Source organism: Chanos chanos, chromosome 9 (genome assembly GCF_902362185.1).
Source record: "Chanos chanos chromosome 9, fChaCha1.1, whole genome shotgun sequence".
NCBI classification, from domain to species: domain Eukaryota; kingdom Metazoa; phylum Chordata; class Actinopteri; order Gonorynchiformes; family Chanidae; genus Chanos; species Chanos chanos.
Genome location: NC_044503.1, coordinates 5,942,186 through 5,961,747, shown reverse-complemented (window position 1 = coordinate 5,961,747; position 19,562 = coordinate 5,942,186). Strand labels below are relative to the sequence as shown.

The window sequence follows — 19,562 nt, the reverse complement described above, 5'->3', positions numbered from 1 at the left end:
ATTTTCTGTCATCTTTTGCAATACCTGTTTAATCTCTAAAGGCTGGCCCTTACTGACAAATATTAACTTTGTCAAATATCCAGTTTATTTAGTGTACCAGGTACCCCAGTTAACCCTCAGTCAACCAACTGTTTCGTTTGTAAATGACATAGAAAACAGAACAGAAATGTATTTGGGTTACCTTGTTTTCGGTCTTATTCTATGTGGTGTTATTGATGCTTCAGCTGCAGGCAAAGGTAAGTATTTGAATGAACTAAATTAACTAAAGAAAAAAGGTGCTGTGGTCTTCCACCGGTCGCTGAGTTTGCAGATGTCTCTGACACTCTGAAAGACCAGTATGAGGATGGGGAAAGAGTGAAATATCGATGTCAGACATTTTACACAATCTCTGAAAATCCCTACATGACCTGCAGTGATGGTCAATGGACAGGAACAACAGGATGCATGAGTAAGCTCTGCTGCTCTTCTACCTTAACCTCGTAGTTTTTATAATAAATGTCTGTTGTCTAATCTACAAGTGCATTATCTTAATTTTTCTGAGAATGATGGAGGGACTTCATTGATTGAGCTGTATCAGTGAAATTCAGATTGCTTTGGAGAACAGAGCTACATATAAAAGAATTTGTTTTAACATCTGACGTCTGAACGTAACATCTTCAGTTAAGCAACTTGATTCAGAGACTTCAGGAGTAGGGACATACTGTCACCCACACAAACCTTCTTCTTTTGTCATTACTATAAAAGACATTTTATTCATAGAAACATATATCTACTGAGCTAAAAACACTCTGTTTCAGGGCCCTGTACAGTCACAACTGAGGAAATGGATCAGAATTACATACACCTGGCCCATAGTCCCCAAAGAAAAATATACTTAGCACATTTGGATTTTCTCTCCTTCAAATGCAACTGGTGGAAATCTCTGCAGGCAGACAGTCCTGGCCTCCGTCAGCAGTGTATGGACGGCGTCATGACTTTGCCTCGTTGTGCCTAATTTTGGCCTTTCTTACACTGATTTAGTTGAGTGTTTCTAAAGAAACTCGGTGAAGAATCTAAACCTTACTCAAAATGATAGGATTGTATTTTTGCTCCATGCAGAAATAAATAAAATTACTTTACAATCATGTGTATCCCTTGTGTCTACTGTCATCTGTGCTCTGTAAAAGTTATGTGTCCAAGTGCAGAAAAAACATCAGTAAAATGTGATTGACAATTTCAGTCCAGGGCCTGCCCTAAACCCTACTGAAGTTTCCCTGATTAATTCTGACCTTCACTCACTCTGCAGTTAAACAAATGAATGTCCTGGGAGGAGCTTCTACTATCTACTATATTTTTTTTCTTGTGACAGTGTTCCACAAAACAATTCTAACCTTTTACTCTAGAAATGTCTGTAACTCTGGCAACTTCAGTCATCCCCTGTCTGGTGCAAGGCAGAGGGTGATGGGTTCCTCCTGAGTGTTCATTGGCCTGAATGACTAGTATTCTGTAAAGCTTCTGTGTTAAACTGTCTATGGTTAAAAAGAGAAAGAAAGGATTTCTAAATAAAACTGAACAGAAATGAAAACAGTAATGTAACACGAAAATCTCATGAATAAAATGACTTTGTAATTTTGCTCTTCCATATAACAGAGCCTCACTGGGTAAACAAAAGCAGTTCTGTTAAACATTAATGTTCTTTCCTAGACTAGCAGTGGCTGGCATTGTGGACATATTTCACGTCGCCAGATAACTGGAAAGCTGAAGCCAGAACATAAGGAAAATAAAAAAAGATCCTGTGCAAAACAGTATGTGCTTCATAAAGAAATTCAAGTTCTTCACATGGGCGGTCTGTAACGGTCTTGTCAGGAATACTGTGCTGAACTTTTAGTCTAATGGAACAAATCCAACATTCAACGGCACAACAAAGATAATAGAGTTAAAATTTAAAAAAAAAAAGAAGACAAAACAAAACAACAACAACAACAACAACAACAACAACAACAAAAACAGGACATGTGTCTGTATTCTCAGAAAAACAAGGGAGGACTTAACAAGGAACTGAAAAAAACCCACCAAGTAGCACTTATACAAAAATGAAAACAAAGCTAATGAACACAGACCATGTTTAACCTGTGATTCAATGATGGACTAATGAAACAAATGAAATAAAACACAGACTTAACCAAAGAAAACAGCGACCCTAGAAGACCAGCAGAGGGAAGAAGTAAGAATAGAGGCCTAACAGGTATATTTCATGTTTTTGGTCGTTTGGTTTTTGGATCGATACAGGATTTGTTTTGTTCATGTCGCAATCAGAGACATTCAGTCAAAACTATATCATTACTTTGTAGTGGGTTGATCATGGGGTTGGTCGGCTATTGATCTAGAGAATGCAACCCTCAGAGCAAGAACTGGACTTGGAGGAGGAGACTAATGATGTCTCTGTAAAGGAAAACAGACATTGGATATGATATAGGTGGCACAACAAGTGCAAGATGATAGAACATATAAAAAGCAAGATCCTCAGGTCACAGATACAGTTTGACCAGCTCACTCAGACCTCTGCTTGAGTCAGCTACACGTTTTCAAAACATGAAGTCAAATCTATTTCTTTTATTTTTTTTTGTATGTGTCAGCGTGGATTGTTCATCTACAGACAACGGTAGGGAATTTTTTTTTTCTCTGAGACTGAAGAAAATGCTCCGGGATGATTCTCAAACTGCACTGTCAAGCTGTTAGTTCATTACATTGCACTACTTTTTTCCAGATGACAGGAGCACATTTCACAGCAAAATACAGTTTTAAACATGATCCTTTTTAAAAAGGAAAAGTATATGTATGCCATGTATGCAATGTGTGGAGCAAACAAATTATTACTATGATAGTACATGTATGCCCAGAGATGTTTTCTTAAGCAAGTGTAAGTCCATACTGTATGAATAAGTATGGACTTACACTTAGCAACACAAAGACTGAAAACAAAGATTCTGCTCAAAGGAAGCATATAACCTAAGATATTAGATGACAAAAAATATACTTTTTTCTTGTTTGCAGTGAGTGAGCAAGAGAGCAAAATCTTTTTGCAACCTGGACAGAGTATAGCGCTGATCTGTTCTCAAGGCATCATTACTGTTAAAGATGGACAGAATTTAAAGAAAGTTTTCTGTCAGACCAATGGTGAGTGATGGCAATACCTGACGTCTAAAAGTATCTGTTTTGTATGAGAGTCACTGACTGCATACTTAGTGTACACACAAGCTCGTGGTCCACTGCCTCTGTGCTCGCTACTGATGTGTATATATGGTTAGTCATTAGTCAAATTCACTGCTCACTGTTCACAGTGTGTGTGTGTGTGTGTGTGTGTGTGTGTGTGTGTGATCACAGAGATTTAGGCTAGTCTTTAAAAAACTGACTTGTGCACCATAATGCCCAAAAGAGGAAGCCAGTTCTTTACAAATTATTTAGTTCATTACACAATCGTTTTTCAAAGAAATATCTTTTGTATTGTTTGTTGTTGATTTAAATGTGTCTGTTAAGGAGGAACAATGGAATCGCACAATTAAACTTGTAGTCTGCTTCACGCAGAAAAACATCTGTGAAAGATGTTTTTTATGAATAGCAGAGCAGATAATGTAATTCAGAATAAAAATTAGAGCAATTCAGTTCAGTCAAATGTTTCACACCGCATTCAACTCTGTTGAAGCAAGTCAATCAGTTAAATGAATGAATGAATCCGTGCTAGGCAGTATTATAATGACTTTGACATAGATCATGATTATATCATGTAAACTATGAGGTTATTATTCTGTGCGTAGCTGTTTTTCAGTCTTAAAACACTCATTGATCGCTCTCACTAGCGCATTGTTGTCTGTCTCGCGTTTATTATTTGCGAAATTTAGGTTATGTTAATACAAAATTCTGGAAGAATATTTAAAGACAAACGGGTTAATTCATAGCAGATCATGTAAACAGGGTGTACATTAACATAGGCTGTGTCCCCAAATACTCAGACTTCACAAATCAGTGACTAGTAAAGTCACCTTTTGCCAAGAATGGATTTATTTATTTATTTTAAATAAGGTATTGCTCTCATATTTCAATTGGAAGTATTTGATTGCCTAGTAAATAGTGTCTGTAATTTCTTTGACAGAAAAAAGAGTGTGATCATATCAAATAGACTGTGACACAATAGTTAACTCATTCATTCATTCTCTAAGCTGTTTATTCTAATTAGGGTTGCCGGTAGTGCTGGAGCCTATCCCAGCACTCATTGGGCGAAAGGTGGGGAAACACCCTAGACAGGTTGCCAATCCATCACGGTGTGACACAATAGTGATCTATGAAACTTGACATATTCATAGCACATTTGTGATGAGTCATCTGAGCACTTTTTTCACAGAAGTGCAACTCGCGCACACAAACACACACACACACACACACACACACACACACACACACACACACACACATTTATTGCTAATCATTTGAATGATTATGAATTATGATAAATTGTTTGCTGAATGAGTGTATTACATTTATACGCTGTAAAATTGCTTAATATTCAACCTTTTATCAGTGGACATTTTAAATAGACTCCAAACTAGTGGCCCAGAAGAGTTAATACTCATTTATGTCTTTGGGACACACAAGCATTTGCCCTTACTGGTAGATATTACTGTTGTCAGTTTGGGCCAGTTTGTCTTCTTTTATGTGTGTCCCAAGGCCGTACCCAACCAAGTGACAGTTTTGTGTGAAAACAAATATGAAAGCAAGAACATATATTAAAATAAATTTCCTTCTTTTCTCTTCCTTAATGTGCCACTGTTGATATTTGACCAAAGGGGATGAAGGTATGGAGTTCAATATTATTTAAACAAACAAAAATCCTACCTCTATTGTTTCTCTTAATACTACTGCCATTGGTGCTATTACAGAACTATTGTAATACCATTACCTCTATTGCTATGTCAGTTCTACTACTAATACTACTATTACTGGTACAACAACCAATGTTTATGGTACCACAAATAAATCTCAGATTAGTCATAGTAATAAATAATAGGACCATAAAGATGATGATGATGGTGGTTGTTGTTGCTGTTATTATTATTATATTCTTTAGTGTGAATAGAAGGAGAGAGAAAGAGGGAGAGAGAAATCTCTTCTGTTTTCAAACATTATCTTTAATAAAAATGATTTGAACTGTCTCATGTAAGACTCTGATGTGTGTAGATCAATTTTTATATAATGTGAGATATGCATATTCTGATGAACCTTGTTTTCATATGTTTAGCAATAAATTAGTACTTACATGTCTGCCAAATATGAACCTCACCAGTCCTGTTCTCTAAATGTGAAAATTCATGAAAAATATCACTTTACCAGTGTAAAGAACAACAACAACAATAATAGTAGTTCACTTGCTATGGGGTTAAGCGACCTTACTACCCTTCCTTAATGACTTACAAGCTTAGGTGTCTAATTAGATTAATGGAGAGGAATCATTACTGTTTAGCCATTGGTCTGTGGTCTCTGTAACAGATGATCTCCATCTAACCTTATTTCTATAGTGAGCGGACAAAGCCAGTGTGGGCCACCACCAACAGTTGACTCAGCAGACGTGATAAGCATTGTGAAAGACCAATATGAGGAGGGGAACAGAGTGGAATATCGATGCCAGGCAAAATATACAATTTCTCTAAATCGCCACATGACCTGTCATCGTGGTCAATGGACAGGAGAAGTCAAATGCCTCAGTAAGTACTGGTGTCCTTTTACAATCGATTTTTTTTTCTCTAGGTTACAAGAACATTATTGTAAATTGCATTAAAGGAGCATAATGGCTTCTTTAGCTATTATAGACAGTTTTAGATGGCCTCTTTGCCTTTCATGAAGAATCATTAAAAAAATAACAAACTATAGCTCATTTCCATTGGGGTTGGGCTGAAATCTTAAGTGGCCTGTGATTTGTAAGAGGAGTGTTTTTCATCCTTTGGTCTAAGCTGTGAGATATGGTTTGAATGGTCAGTGTGGGACACTGTGAGAATGCTGAGAAAATAAAAAAAAACCTTAGACTGAGTGATTAATATGTCTGGACTTCAGCAGAGAGGCTTTAAACAAAGCTTAAATATTTTTATAGATTTAATGGGTTTATGCTGAAGATTAGGTTAGATACATTATCTGATTTTTAGATGTATTATCTATTGAGCTAATCCATATTCTATCTCACTCCTCAACATACATGGAGACATACACACACACACACACACACACACACACACACACACACAGAAAAACACACACACACAGATACTGAAGTGACTGATAATTGGAAATCTCTGTTTCAGAACCCTGTACAGTCACAACTGCAGAACTGGATAAGAACAATATAGAGTTCAAATATGGAGAGGAGAAAAAATTGTATGTGTCACATTTGGATCACATCACCTTTCAATGCAAGGGGTGGGAACATCAGCGTCATCCACAAAGTCCTGGTTTTAGACAGCAGTGCTTCGATGGTCTCATGACTTTGCCTCGCTGTGTCTAATTCTTGCCACTCTTAAGGCAAATAAATGCTGAGTGTTGAGTAAAGAAAATCTGAACTATAAAACTGCTTAATTTGTGTCCTAATTCTGAAAAAACTAAAGACCATCTGATGATGTTTTAGATCAGTTCCTGATGAGAATTTAGATCAAGTTTTTTCTCGATTCCTGTTCATTATTATGTGTCATATAACTACATCACACTCTTAACAAGAGATTTTTATATGCAAATAATAGATGTCAATCAGTCCACATAAAGCTATGCCACTTGTCCTCTGATTAACACTGAGTTAATTTTACAGTTACTATTCACATACATCAAATGAGTATAAATGTTGTTTTGCTATGTTCGTTGCTCTCCTGTGTATTACTCATGATTGTCACCTTAAAATCTGACTGTTACTCAAACAAATATGATGCTCTTCTGCTACATATTTGAATAAAATTCTTTTTTGAAGCATGTTATCCTCATGACTGGTGTCCTACATGTTCTTTGCTACTCTAAGAACACAATATCATCATTTTGAAATATTTCTCAGCCTTCTTACCAAAATGAGTGGTGAATGCCATCATACAGATATTTCACAATTATTTAATCTAAAACCATAGATGAAGATTCAGCAAGGGTGAGGTTTAAGCAGGAAGATTAAGAAACAATATTAGGAAACTGACCAATATGTTCCCATGCCTGTACAAGAGTTGAAGTTATTCAAAGATGAGATGTAGTAGGGTCTAGTTAATCCTCCAAGAGTTTCTAATCTAAAGGTTTGAAGCAGTTTTTAGTTAGGATTGTAACATGACTTCACTGGTTTATACACCTGCAGTAGCTGTTCTACTTATTTCTTCTCAGCTACTTGCTTGGAAACAACAAAATGCTCTTTACTTCATTCAGTACAGCAGTTTTCACAGTTTAATGGTGATTCAGTTGGCAAAAACATTACTTACAGATATACAGGGTTGTAATGGTAACTGGTGACCAAATTGAGTTAGCTGTAATACCTATAAGAAATGAGAGTGGTTAGTTGCAATGTTGCTGCAATGTATTAACAATAAATTGTGGAGTAGTTGTGATACATTGTAGTAAGAACTGTGGGTTCCAGCCACCCAAGCATCCATGTCACCTATAACCTTAAATCACCTGATCCGGCACCCTGCACACCACTGCCCCCTAGTGGTGCGAATATGACAGCAAAAACTTATGATACTAATGTGATAGGGCAAATAAACTCATTACACAATGGTTGGTTGAAAAGCCAAGTGGAACGGGTGTTTCAGGTTAAATCAGATGCCAAGTCCAGTTTCTTTGCTCAGGCTATATAAACTCCACTGAAAATTAACTTAGGAGAGCAATGGAGCAGCACAAATTTACTATGTTTGGCTCACTTAAAAAGTGAATAGATTGTAAACTCTTATTTTCCTCTGCTGCAACTTAACTGTCTGCTTCAAAACAACAGCTCTCAGTTCTCTCAGATTGGTTAAATGGAGTTACAGCCATTTTCCAGAGAATGATAGACAAGATCCTTACACCACACGAAACACATGCTGCTGTTTACCTTGACAATGTCATCGTTTAAAACAAGAGCTTTAGATGGGCCAGGATTCACATCTCAAAAATGTACAGACTATTGTCAGTCCTCTACCACATATAGGCCTAACTGAAAATTCAAAAATGTAGCTTAAGGTGAAGTGAATTACCTTGGGTACACTGGTGTGAATGAAGTATGATTCAAAACCCTAAAAGACCCAAGGCCAATAGCTGAAAAACAGGTCAATGGTTCCAGTGAGAGATTGATTAGCACTGTAGATTTTTGTACCGTTTCCATCCTTACATAACGGTTACGTAGTGAAGTGTACAAGATATCTTGCAGTCAGTTTGTTATACTGGTTACATAAGCTCTGTAGAAACTAGGCTAAGGAGAGGAGTTGTATAGGATGTGTGTCTCAGTGTTTCTTTAGTCAAGTTTTGTTTTGTGTCAGACTACTTTGTATTGTTCATTTTTGCTAGGTGTTTCTGAATTTTTTTTGAGTTGATATTCAAAATGTGGCTCAAATCCAGTACAAAGGGGCAATTTATTTGTTTGCTCTCTTGCTGCCACTGTCAAATTCAGGGATTACAATAAAAAATTGTCCAGAGACCTTAAGCACTTTTTGGGTTCACTGGTCAACATTTTGTCTCCCTCTCTTTCCATTAGAACCACATGTTTGTTTCCAGTGATGCTCCAAAGTCAACCTCTGGGGTGAACACAAGAGAAATTCACAAAAATAATTTGGCAACACACTAAATTGCTTACAATGTTGCTCTGTAAATTACAGATCAGCAGGGGGATGTCACTCAACCATCATTTCATAATTGCATAATTAAGTCATTGTTCCTCAAAATACCCTGAGACTTTATACTTCAAAATGTCAACATAATTGTATTGGCCTTTCAATGTTTTCAAATTTCCAAGTTAAGACCGCGGAATGAATGAGCAGGTAGTTGTTTCCAACGCACCTTTGAGTCTTTCTTTAAATAAATTAAATTCCATGTATTGGCACAAAAAATGTCAACCAAAAAGACTTGATAATTCCAATAACACAAAAAGGAAAACGAAAATTAACTTAGATTTGTAATATGAAGTGAAACGAAGTGAATCAAAAGTGGTCAAAAAATTGTATCCAACCACCGTCACTCAATCTGCATTTACCAAACCAAGTTCCAATTCCAAATCTGCCAGGTTTTCCCCTGGTGACATAAATATGCCCTGGCTCTACCTGGCTCTTTCCACTTTAGCACACACAGATGCATAGGTGCATAAATAATATTAACATTCAGATATGTTTACATAACAAAAGTTACTAATTCACATAATGGCTACAACAGTAATGTTCTTATCTGTCTACATGCTCTCAGTCTGGGACCTGTTACATTTCCAGTGATAGTCCAAAGTCAGCATCTGGGGGTAAACACAAGAGAAATTCACAAAAATAACTAAGCAACCCACAAAATTGCGTACAACATTGCTCAACAAACTGCATACCAGCAGGGAGAACATTTTTATAAAGGGGAAGGTCACTTCACACATGTCTCTCTACATACTGAAATGAATAGAACTCTATATATTTAGATGCACATTTCTGTAACATTTTGAATGAATGTTATTTAGAAGTGGCCTCCTCATGGCCCACCTGCAGAAAATATACAGTTTTTCATAAATTAGAAGGTACATTTAGTATTTTTCTTTGCAACAACTTGGTATGTTTGTAAAATCCTCTGTCAACAGACTAATGTGAGATGTGCCTCTTTCGTGTTGTCCTGTAAGTGTTTTGACCTTTTTGATTTCTACTTTTTCACACTCTAATTGAAGCTGTTCAGATACTGCATCACTGTGGACCACTTTGTGGCTAACTATATAATCTCAGTATGTTTTAGCCGTGTTAGACAACACTGCACTGTGATGTCACTTTTTAATAGTCTTCTTTGTCAGCATGGATACTGACAACATTTGGGCTCTCCTTAGTAGAAACGAGGTTAGACAAGGTTAGACAAAATTAGACATTTTCAGTGCGAGTTCAGCTTTTGTCAGTCAACCATCATTTCATAATTTCAAAGTCATTGTTCCTCAAAGTTTATGTGATCCCGACAACCAAAGAGAAGAAATAGCCTGTTTCGTGAGCACGTTTTTGACATGCAAACTTTGCAATACAGTATACTGAAAAACGTCATTCACCAGACTCTTAAAGATATTACATTTCACCAGTGATGTGGAAAACAAGCAATTTCATTCTCAGGGATAAGTGTTAGGATATAACAGTCAGATTTTCTGTCATCTTGTGCAATACCTGTTTAATCTCTAAAGGCTAGCCCTTACTGACAAATATTAACTTTGTCAAATATTCAGTTTGTTTAGTGTACCAGGTACCTCAGTTACACTCAGTCAACCAACTGTTTCACTTGTAAATGACATAAAAAAAACAAAACCGAAATGTATTTGGGTTACCTTGTTTTTGTTCTTACTCTGTGGGATGTTATTGATGCTTCACCAGCAAGCAAAGGTAAGCAGTTGAATATTATTTCAGAAGTCACGTTTATAAAAAATGAAAGTTTGGAATAGGGCATTGCACGTCTCATTCTGTCTTAAAAAGAATTGACAGAACTCATTAAACTGGTTGGCATTACTCCAGCTTTAACTACCATTATTTCTAACTCACCTGTTTGTAATAGTCTATAGCTACCAATACGGCACATCTACAACCAGTATGAAAAATGTGACGTCTTAAGGCCTAAAAGTCTTTGCCAACAAAACTGGTGACATTCATTTTCTGGTCTATAAATGTTGACATTGAGTAGAACTTTCACATTACTTGAAAACAAATACAATGCGATACATTTTAGGATATTACAAATTCAAGGTAGGCTTATACTATGAATATTGTATTTCCGAGAAAGCTTAAGTGACATCCTGAAAATATCGCCCCAAGCAAGTGTTTAGCGGCACCCAGCTGAACATCTCTCAGTTGTTGGAAACTGGTATGGGACTTTGGAAAGAAGTAAAACTTACAGTTTAACTAATTAGCTGCACAACCCAGAAGTGTGTACAAATAAAGGCCACAGTAGCAAAGAAGTCATGTAGATACCATTGTCACCAGGACAATTTACAGAAAAAGGCAGCCTGCATACATGAAGAGGAAACCCTTGATATTAGGCTACAAGATGTTGCCTGCGTTCGCACCAATTCTACTGTAATATCATCACCATCATCAAAATGTTATTGTGTTACATCAACGTCATGCGACGCAGAAATTCTAGAATGCTTAGATTAATGAGAGCATCTCATGTCCCTAAGCCCTCTCAGGAGGGTGACTGACACTGAATCATCTCATTCATTTATGAATTGGCTGTGCCGAAGGTTTTTTGCTCTTGTTGTTCTTTTTCTTTTGCGTCGTCCTTCATCTCTGTTTTCAGCTGTCATGTGGAACTTGAATGTCACAGTAAGGAGATTAATTTACCGTTGGTGCAGCAAACTGAAAGAAGAGGATGGTTTTACCTACACAGAACACTAATATATATATATATGCATGGATACATACTTTGGATCCTAATATATATATAATTTTCTTGTTTCAATAGAACTTGATGCTTTTATTCACCAAGGTGGCATTAAACTGATTGAAATATATAGCCAAGATATAACTGTTACTGTAAACATTGCAAATGGGTACTGCTGCTGGAAATGACTGATTTATAATTAATTATTCTCATAATACCGCTAGCAGCCATTACTTTAGTGTTCTAATGAAATGCTAACATTGTTAGAGACACTTTATACCGTTGTAAGAAGATATGTGTGTGTGTGTGTGTGTGTCTATATATATGAGGGTCCAAACAGGAAATATATAAATATAAAGCTGAGTATATAAATATAATTCCCAAATATACAGATGTAACTGAATATGTAAATATAAGCCTAATATAAATATAACTCCCACACACTCACTCATTATCTAAGCCGCTTATCCTGATTAGGGTCGCGGGGGGTGCTGGAGCCTATCCCAGTGCTCATAAGCCGGGGAAACACCCTGGACAGGTCGCCAGTCCATCGCAGGGCAGACACACACACATTCATACCTATGGGCAATTTAGTGTCTCCAATTCACCTAACCTGCATGTCTTTGGACTGTGGGAGGAAACCGGAGCTCCCGTAGAAAACGCACGCAGACACGGGGAGAACATGCAAACTCCACACAGAAAGGACCCTGGCCACCCGGCCGGGAACTGAACCCGAAACCTTCTTGCTGTGAAGCGACTGCGCCACCATGCCACCCTAAATATAACTCCTGAATATATTAAGGTAACACTAAATATATAAAAGTCAGTTTATACTCAGGCATATAACAAGAATCTCTTACCGTCTTCCGCAGGAAACTGAAAACCCACCTCTTTAGAACCCACCTGTCCCCCAATGCCTAACCTCCCTTTCCTAAAAAAAAACAAAAACAAAAAAAAAACCTTTGTCTTGTATCTGCGTTTGTCAAAGTATTCCAGGGGCGCAATACGAAGGGGCAATTTTACGCTCGGTCTTATTGTGATCTCTGCTCACAAGGTATTAGAAATCTGACTCTGACTGATGCACTGATTGTAAGTCGCTTTGGTAAAAAGCGTCTGCCAAATAACTAAATTGTAAAATAATCAAGCAAAAACGTTAAATGATATAAGTTTGAGTGACGTAGTAATTTGGACTTCATTAAAGGGTCCTAATTTTTTTGGTATTGGGACCTTTCAAGTAGAGGAGCCAAATTTGACAGGGAATTGGTGAAGAGATGGCCTAAGGAACTAGAGAAATCTCTTAATCAGCGTGGATTTCATAGGAACCATTGCTACAGCATGCGACAGGAGTGACGGAAGACCATGTTCTTATGGTTCAATGGCAAGTTCCAGTGCACACCAAACTATGGAGGAAAAGGTCTGCATGCTATTTTGCCTCCAATGAACAGGGATAGTGGCACTTGAGGGCTAGACTGACTGACAGCTGTATGATGCATCATCGCAAAGGACAAGGAAAGACATTCTGTGAGAAACAAATCTGGGCATGGTTGCAAGTACAAGATATCAAAGACATTGGAGAGGAAAATCATCAGATATGTCAACAAGAATGCCCAGATCTCTGCGAAGATGATTGTTGCTGAACTGGCCTCTTCTGCGCTTGAAGTTTCAAGGAAGACTGTTGTGAGGGCGCTTCATCGTGGTGGACTTCGTGGTCATCGCCCAAGAAAAACTCCACTGCTCACACAGCAGAACATCAAAGCCAGACTGAAGTTTGCCCGTGACCATTTGAAACATGAGTATGAGTTTTGGAAGTCTGTCCTTAGGTCAGATGAGACAAAACTGGACTGGCCCTCTCAAAGCCCAGATCTCAATCCTATTGCGAAGCTATGGCGTGAGCTCAAGGTTAAGGTCCATGCTCGAAAACCATGTAGTTTGGATAAGCTGGAGCAATTTGCCATGGAGAAATGGGCTAAGATCCCTAAATAAATATGTGCCAACCTAGTTAGGAACTACAGTAAGAGGTTGCTGTCAGTCGTGAGTTAGAAAGGCTACACTACTGACTATTAATTCTCAGAGGGCTAGTAATTGTTGCCTTGTCATTTTTGTTTTTTCTTGTTTCAACTCAGCGCATCAGTAAGATAATCTTCATCAAACTTCAGGGAGATTTTGTCTTTGTCCCTTTGGAAGTAATTACACTATAATATTGGTCATTTCTTTGGAAAGGCTAAGGGTTTTGTTTGATTTCATAAAAGGGGCTAATAATTTTGACCTTAACTGTATATACACGGGGCAGAACGGTAGCGCAGTGGGTAGCGCTGTCGCCTCTCCCCGTGTCTGCGTGGGTTTCCTACGGGAGCTTCGCTTTCCTCCCGCAGTCCAAAGACATGCAGGGTTAGCTGAATTGGAGACACTAAATTGCCCCTAGGTATGAATGTGTGTGTGAGTGTGTTTGTCTGTGTGTCTGCCCTGCGATGGACTGGCAACCTGTCCAGGGTGTTTCCCTGCCTTTTGCCCGTGACCCTAATCAGGATAAACGGCTTAGATAGATAGAGAGATAGATAGTGAGTGTATATACACGCGCGCGTGCACACACACACACACACACACACACATACACACAAACGTGGATGATTATTCTTTGGAATTGCTTTCATAGTTTGCCCTGAGCAGCTTCCAGAGGTGACAAATGCCAAAGTCTCTCAAAACTCTCAGAACAGCACACACAGAAGGGGATGAATTGTGGTACATGTGCATGCCGGGCTTTACCCCTCAAGGACAGATCTCTTTCTCCTGTGAAGGACAACAATGGATAAAAACTCACAGCAATATGAAATTAATGACAAAGATGAAAATAAACATTTTAGTAGTTTTGCAATTCACAGCCACACAATGCGAACTTCCCGAAGACATCCCAAATGGCCAGTACAGAATTATACATGGTACAGACTTTGTTACTGGAACAACCATCAAGTACACATGCAATGAAGGGTGAGTGATCTCATAACGTCACTATCTGTGCTTTATAATCTAGAGCGTAGTGAACGTAGTTTAATATATACATGAATTTCTTGCAGTTACAACATGATGAGCAGAGTGGACATCAGAACGTGCTTGATTGGAGGTTGGGATAACCACTTACCTCAGTGTGAAGGTAATTAAAAAATAACAGTTTTTGTTTTATTTCTCTGTTTCTCATCATATTTCAACAAATATTGTTTCTCTACTGCTCCATGTGCATGATTTTATTTAGAAGCTGTGTAGCAACCCATAATGTAATAAAAACCCATGATGTAATAATATGCTTATAATGTAATAAAAATGTCGATCGCTTAATGTAACATATTTTTGCGCATTATGTAAGCCCAGCCCCTGTTTCTCCCGTTTGTGGGTTGATGGGGGGGCGGCCCCAAGTAGCTCGTTTGGGCTGAGCCCGGCCGGACTCTGTGGCAATTCTGGCCACCAGGTGCTTGCCTGCGAGCTCCCCTCCCAGGCCTGGCTCCAGGAGGGTGCTGCGGTATCCTTATTCTGGGCGAGGTACCCGTACTTTTGTGGAGACTGTTTATAGGGGCTTCATGAATCGCTTTTTGTCTGGTCCTTCATCTGAGACCTCTCTGCTATGGGTGACCCTACCACAAGCTACATGCCCCAGACAGCACTACTCCCAGGGTCACAGAGGCACACAAACCCCTCCACCACGATAAGGTTGCAATTCCTGGAGGGGAAGTTCCAACTGAGTAACATTGTAATTTAGTTGGCGGTAATGTTAGCTGGTTACCTAGCTATGTTCTGTGTGGCACATACAGTTGGAAACTGTTACCCCGTTGAAAAGTTGTTTAGTAGTTAAGATTTCCAGGTCGACAAAAAGATGACTGTTAAATGAAGAATTAAAAAAATACATTCCATTGTCGATTCTATTCTTTTTTCTCAAAGCTGTTAAATGGCACTGACCATTCTGATTATTACAAAAATTTAAACAGGTAACCAGGTAATATGTTCTTCTCTATATGAAATAACCTAGCTACTGCTGTTGCAGAAAGGGGATTGTATTTAAAAAGCTGGAATTTTCTGAGACAAATTTTTCATAAAAGTCACAGTTAGCTGTAGAAACTTCAGAGTTTAATGGGGTAATTTAAGTAAGTGTGTAAAAGTGTAATTGCCATAGTCTGAGTTTGCCAGAAATAATTTTGTTTCATCACCTGAACAGCTAGTCAAGGGTTTACTATCAACACTTGAAATAAGTTTAGAAATGGTCATTAATACATTTAAAAATGGTCATTTAGAGAATGATTTGGGCATTTTATTACATAATGTGTGCAAGTTATTACATTATTCACTAAAACAGCTGTAACTGGTATGTAACATAATAAAATAATGTGCAAAAAGATCCATTATTTGATCAACATTTATATTACATTATGGGCATATTATTACAATATTATTACAATTACGGAGTTTTTATTACATATTTTATTACATTATGCACAGTTATTACATTGAGTTGCTACATGATTGTTAGTGTTACAGTGTTTTCAGGCAAAATGTTTGACGAATATTGTTATCCACTCAAAGGCTGGTCAGAATCCAATCCAAATTCCTGGCATTGATACAAATGTCATAAAACATCTGACTGTACAGTGTGAATATTAAATGAATTATATGTACTACAGATTAAATGGTATAATTTATGAATGGCTGCCTCACTTTCCAACGTTGCTGTTTGTTCCATGAATATTTCTGACAAATGAACATATTTGAATTGGAAGGGTAAGATCAAGTATAATAACAATGACATCAATCATCACCATCATCATCAAAACAATCCATATAGCAATATACTGTGACAATCAACTAAGGAAACCCAAATGCAGAACACAACTCAGGTTTAGAATGAAGGAGGGTTTATTGACAAGTGGTGACTGATCGCAGGTGTGTAGACAATCTGGAAGTGTAGAGAGAGAGACCACGCCCACAACACACACGCGCACAACAGAAAAGACAAACCAACAGGGGGAGCACAGGGAAAGGGAAACACTAGAAACATAAGGAATAGAATGACAAAATAGTCTTAACCATGACATATACCTGTCAAGTTGATCATTATATTCATAACATGAGTTCTAGTGGCATGTGCTCAGGTTAATATTTCTGCCGCAGTAGCATGCCCCTCAAGTGTATTTTATCTGAATTATTCTGTTTTCATTTTCCAGAGATACGTTGCACTGTAGAAAAAACAGATGAGCACCTTGTGACAACTGGACTGCTCCATGATGATTCAAGAGTGAAGTATGGCCATAAGTTACACTTTAAATGTGACAGCCCTAAATTGGTGCTAAGAGGGCCAAAACTGGTCTCATGTTCAACAGATGGCAAGTGGAGCAGCCCATTCCCTACATGTGGAGGTATATATGTCCATGTATTTCATTAAGTGTAATCTGATGGGGTTATCTGCCCACCAGATGGAACATGGAGTCACTTGCTTCTCACATGTGAAGGTAGATACATCTCTTATTCTGGAGATGAGGAAAAATGCTGTTTTAAAATTTAGTGACTTAAACATTATGAACGAAGGTTAATGCAAGTGTGTGAATACCTTTTTTTTTTAACTAAAGAAAACAGCACCTGCGGTCTGCCACCAGCCGCTGACTTTGCAGATGTCACTGACACTCTGAAAGGCCAGTATGAGGATGGGGAAAGAGTGGAATATCAATGCCAGACATTTTACACAATCTCTGAAAATCCCTACATGACCTGCAGCAATGGCCAATGGACAGGAACAATAAGATGCATGAGTAAGTTCTGCTGCACTTGTACCTTAATGTCATAATTTTTACAATAAATGTCTGTTGTCTGATCTACAAGTGCTTTATTTGAACTTTTCTGAGAACAATGAAGGGACTTCCTTAATCCAGATGCTTTAGTGAAATTCAGATTGCTATGGAGAACAGAGCTGCATATAAAAGAATTTGTTTTAACGTCTGACATCTGAATGTAACGATCTTCAACTTGATTCAGAGACTTCGGGAGGAGGGAGATACTGTCAGGCACACAACCTTTCTTCTGTCGTCACTCTAAAAAACATTTTATCCATAGAAAAATAAGTTTACTGAGCTGAAAACGCTCTGTTTCAGAGCCCTGTACAGTCACAACTGAGGAAATGGATCAGAATAAGATACACCTGGCCCATGGTCGCCACAGAAAAATGTACTCAGAACATTTGGATTTTATCTCTTTCAAATGCAACTGGTGGAAATCTCTGCAGGCAGACAGTCCTGGCCTCCGACAGCAGTGTATGGACGGCGTCATGACTTTGCCTCGTTGTGCCTAATTTTGGCCTTTCTTACACTGATTTAGTTGAGTGTTTCTAAAGAAACTCGGTGAAGAATCTAAACCTTACTCAAAATGATAGGATTGTATTTTGCTCCATGCTGAAATAAACAGAATCACTTTAAAATCATATCCATCACTTGTGTCATATGTTGTCTGTGTTCTGTAAATTTACTTGTCCAAGTACAGAAACAATATCATTAAAATGTGATTGATAAAATTAGTCCAGGGCTTGCCCTAAACCCTCCTGAAGTCAGTTCTGACCTTCACTCACTCTGCAGTTAAACAAATAAATGTCCTGGGATGAGCCTCTTATCTCCTACGCAGTCGGCCCTCTGTATCCACGGGGGACTGGTTCCAGGACTTCCCGCAGATACCAAAATCCGTGGATGCTCAAGTCCCTTATATAAATTGGATAGTACATCCTCCTGTATACTTTAAATCATCTATAGATTACTTATAATACCTAATACAATGTAAATGCTATGTAAATAGTTAGTTATTGGTTATTGTTATACTGTATTATTATATGAATTATGACTTGGAAAAAAAAGGTCTGTACGTGTTCAGTTACAGACGCAACCATCGTAGGCCGAACTGCGTGGTACATGCAAGTCAGCAACAACGCAACATTTTCTTTCTTTCAGCACTTACAGATTGCTTTCAACTAATGACCTGAAAGAGAAATTCATAGAATAAAACACAGAATATTTAAAATACAAGTACATATAGTTCGAAATATCTAGCGCTGCTGAATACTGGTTGTGCCCAAACTGGTCTAATTTCCGATCAGAGAAATGAAGCTTATTCCAGGCTTCGGATCAGCTGACAATCCAAATGATTTATTTTTTGTGCATAACAGGTGTGGATATGTGAATGCATGTGGTTTCTAAAAGAAAGGAAAAATAGACATTTGAGGAAACGGAATAACAAGGTACAGTACAACACTTAACAGTTTGTTTGAATGCTATTACAGAAAATGACCACTTGAAGTGTGTCTAATGCTGCACATGAAATATATTTTATTATATTATTATATATTATATTCTGCGGCCCCAGCATGAATGGGGTACGTGGTATATTAACAGTGGTAAATGTAATTAGGTCAACTCCGACAATTAAGAGCGGCAATATTCGACACAAACACATTTCATAACTTACAAGGGATACATTAAGGAAAACAGAACTTAAAATAACAATGCCATTGCACAACATATCACAACAAATGTTAGCATCGAATGCACATAAAGTAACAAGTGAAATGACTTCGCATTTCTGAGGTAAATGTTGGCAGAATAAATGACAATTTTACACTATAAACGTCAAACTATGAAGAAATTCTTAAACTTAATAGTGATGATTATTAACTCAACTTACTTTGTCAACAACGCACACAAACACAATCCTAAGTTTCTGGGGAGCTGCGTTTCTAATCACCGTCCTTTCCACAGTGTATTCAATATGATAAAAATGTGTGCATGTAGCTATAGTTGAAGATCTGTCCACTATTGAGTGTTCGTTGATCTGAGGCCTAGTATTCTGTAAAGCTTCAGTGTTATAAACTGTCTACGGTCAAAAAGAAAAAGAAAGGATTTCTAAAAAAACTGATAATGTAATGTAACACTAAAATCTTATGAGTAAAATGATTTTGCTGTCCCATATAACAGAATCTTACTGAGTTATCAAAACAG

The 19,562-nt window shown here is 37.7% G+C and overlaps 2 protein-coding genes and 1 long non-coding RNA gene across 6 annotated transcripts; all 3 read left to right on the top strand.

Annotated features, from left to right (window-relative positions):
- The first annotated feature begins 270 nt into the window (after positions 1 to 270).
- On the top strand, positions 271 to 1,130 carry LOC115820631 (uncharacterized). The gene is made up of 2 exons (XR_004025572.1): positions 271 to 448; positions 798 to 1,130. It is a non-coding gene; the product is annotated as an uncharacterized LOC115820631 (long non-coding RNA).
- A 1,347-nt stretch (positions 1,131 to 2,477) lies between these two features.
- Positions 2,478 to 6,986, top strand: LOC115820628 (complement factor H-related protein 2). 3 transcript variants are annotated; one of them, XM_030784264.1, is made up of 5 exons: positions 2,478 to 2,638; positions 3,031 to 3,156; positions 4,821 to 4,829; positions 5,550 to 5,735; positions 6,327 to 6,986. In XM_030784264.1, the coding sequence occupies exons 1-5, from the start codon at positions 2,572 to 2,574 to the stop codon at positions 6,524 to 6,526; spliced, it is 588 nt and encodes a 195-aa protein (XP_030640124.1). In that variant the 5' UTR covers positions 2,478 to 2,571; the 3' UTR covers positions 6,527 to 6,986. The 3 variants fall into 3 exon arrangements, with proteins under 3 accessions (XP_030640124.1, XP_030640125.1, XP_030640123.1); XM_030784263.1 differs by having other exon boundaries at positions 2,481 to 2,641; positions 3,034 to 3,156; XM_030784265.1 differs by lacking the exon at positions 4,821 to 4,829 and having other exon boundaries at positions 2,480 to 2,641; positions 3,034 to 3,156.
- Positions 6,987 to 10,431: 3,445 nt separating this feature from the next.
- Positions 10,432 to 17,998, top strand: LOC115820627 (complement factor H-like). 2 transcript variants are annotated; one of them, XM_030784262.1, is made up of 6 exons: positions 10,432 to 10,556; positions 14,430 to 14,535; positions 14,622 to 14,698; positions 16,755 to 16,946; positions 17,157 to 17,336; positions 17,676 to 17,998. In XM_030784262.1, exons 1-6 carry the CDS (start codon positions 10,487 to 10,489, stop codon positions 17,870 to 17,872), a joined length of 822 nt encoding a protein of 273 aa, XP_030640122.1. In that variant the 5' UTR covers positions 10,432 to 10,486; the 3' UTR covers positions 17,873 to 17,998. The 2 variants fall into 2 exon arrangements, with proteins under 2 accessions (XP_030640122.1, XP_030640121.1); XM_030784261.1 differs by having other exon boundaries at positions 14,415 to 14,535.
- Positions 17,999 to 19,562: the final 1,564 nt, after the last annotated feature.

What these genes read in the sequence shown, in the direction of transcription:
- LOC115820628 (XM_030784264.1), top strand. Translation starts at nt 2,572, where the DNA reads ATGAAGTCAAATCTATTTCTTTTATTTTTTTTTGTATGTGTCAGCGTG. An exon ending in GGATTGTTCATCTACAGACA is followed by an intron (nt 2,639 to 3,030) that starts ACGGTAGGGAAT and finishes TTTTCTTGTTTG; the next exon opens with CAGTGAGTGAGCAAGAGAGC. An exon ending in AGGAGAAGTCAAATGCCTCA is followed by an intron (nt 5,736 to 6,326) that starts GTAAGTACTGGT and finishes TCTCTGTTTCAG; the next exon opens with AACCCTGTACAGTCACAACT.
- LOC115820627 (XM_030784261.1), top strand. Translation starts at nt 10,487, where the DNA reads ATGTATTTGGGTTACCTTGTTTTTGTTCTTACTCTGTGGGATGTTATT. An exon ending in TGCTTCACCAGCAAGCAAAG is followed by an intron (nt 10,557 to 14,414) that starts GTAAGCAGTTGA and finishes ACATTTTAGTAG; the next exon opens with TTTTGCAATTCACAGCCACA. An exon ending in AAGTACACATGCAATGAAGG is followed by an intron (nt 14,536 to 14,621) that starts GTGAGTGATCTC and finishes AATTTCTTGCAG; the next exon opens with TTACAACATGATGAGCAGAG.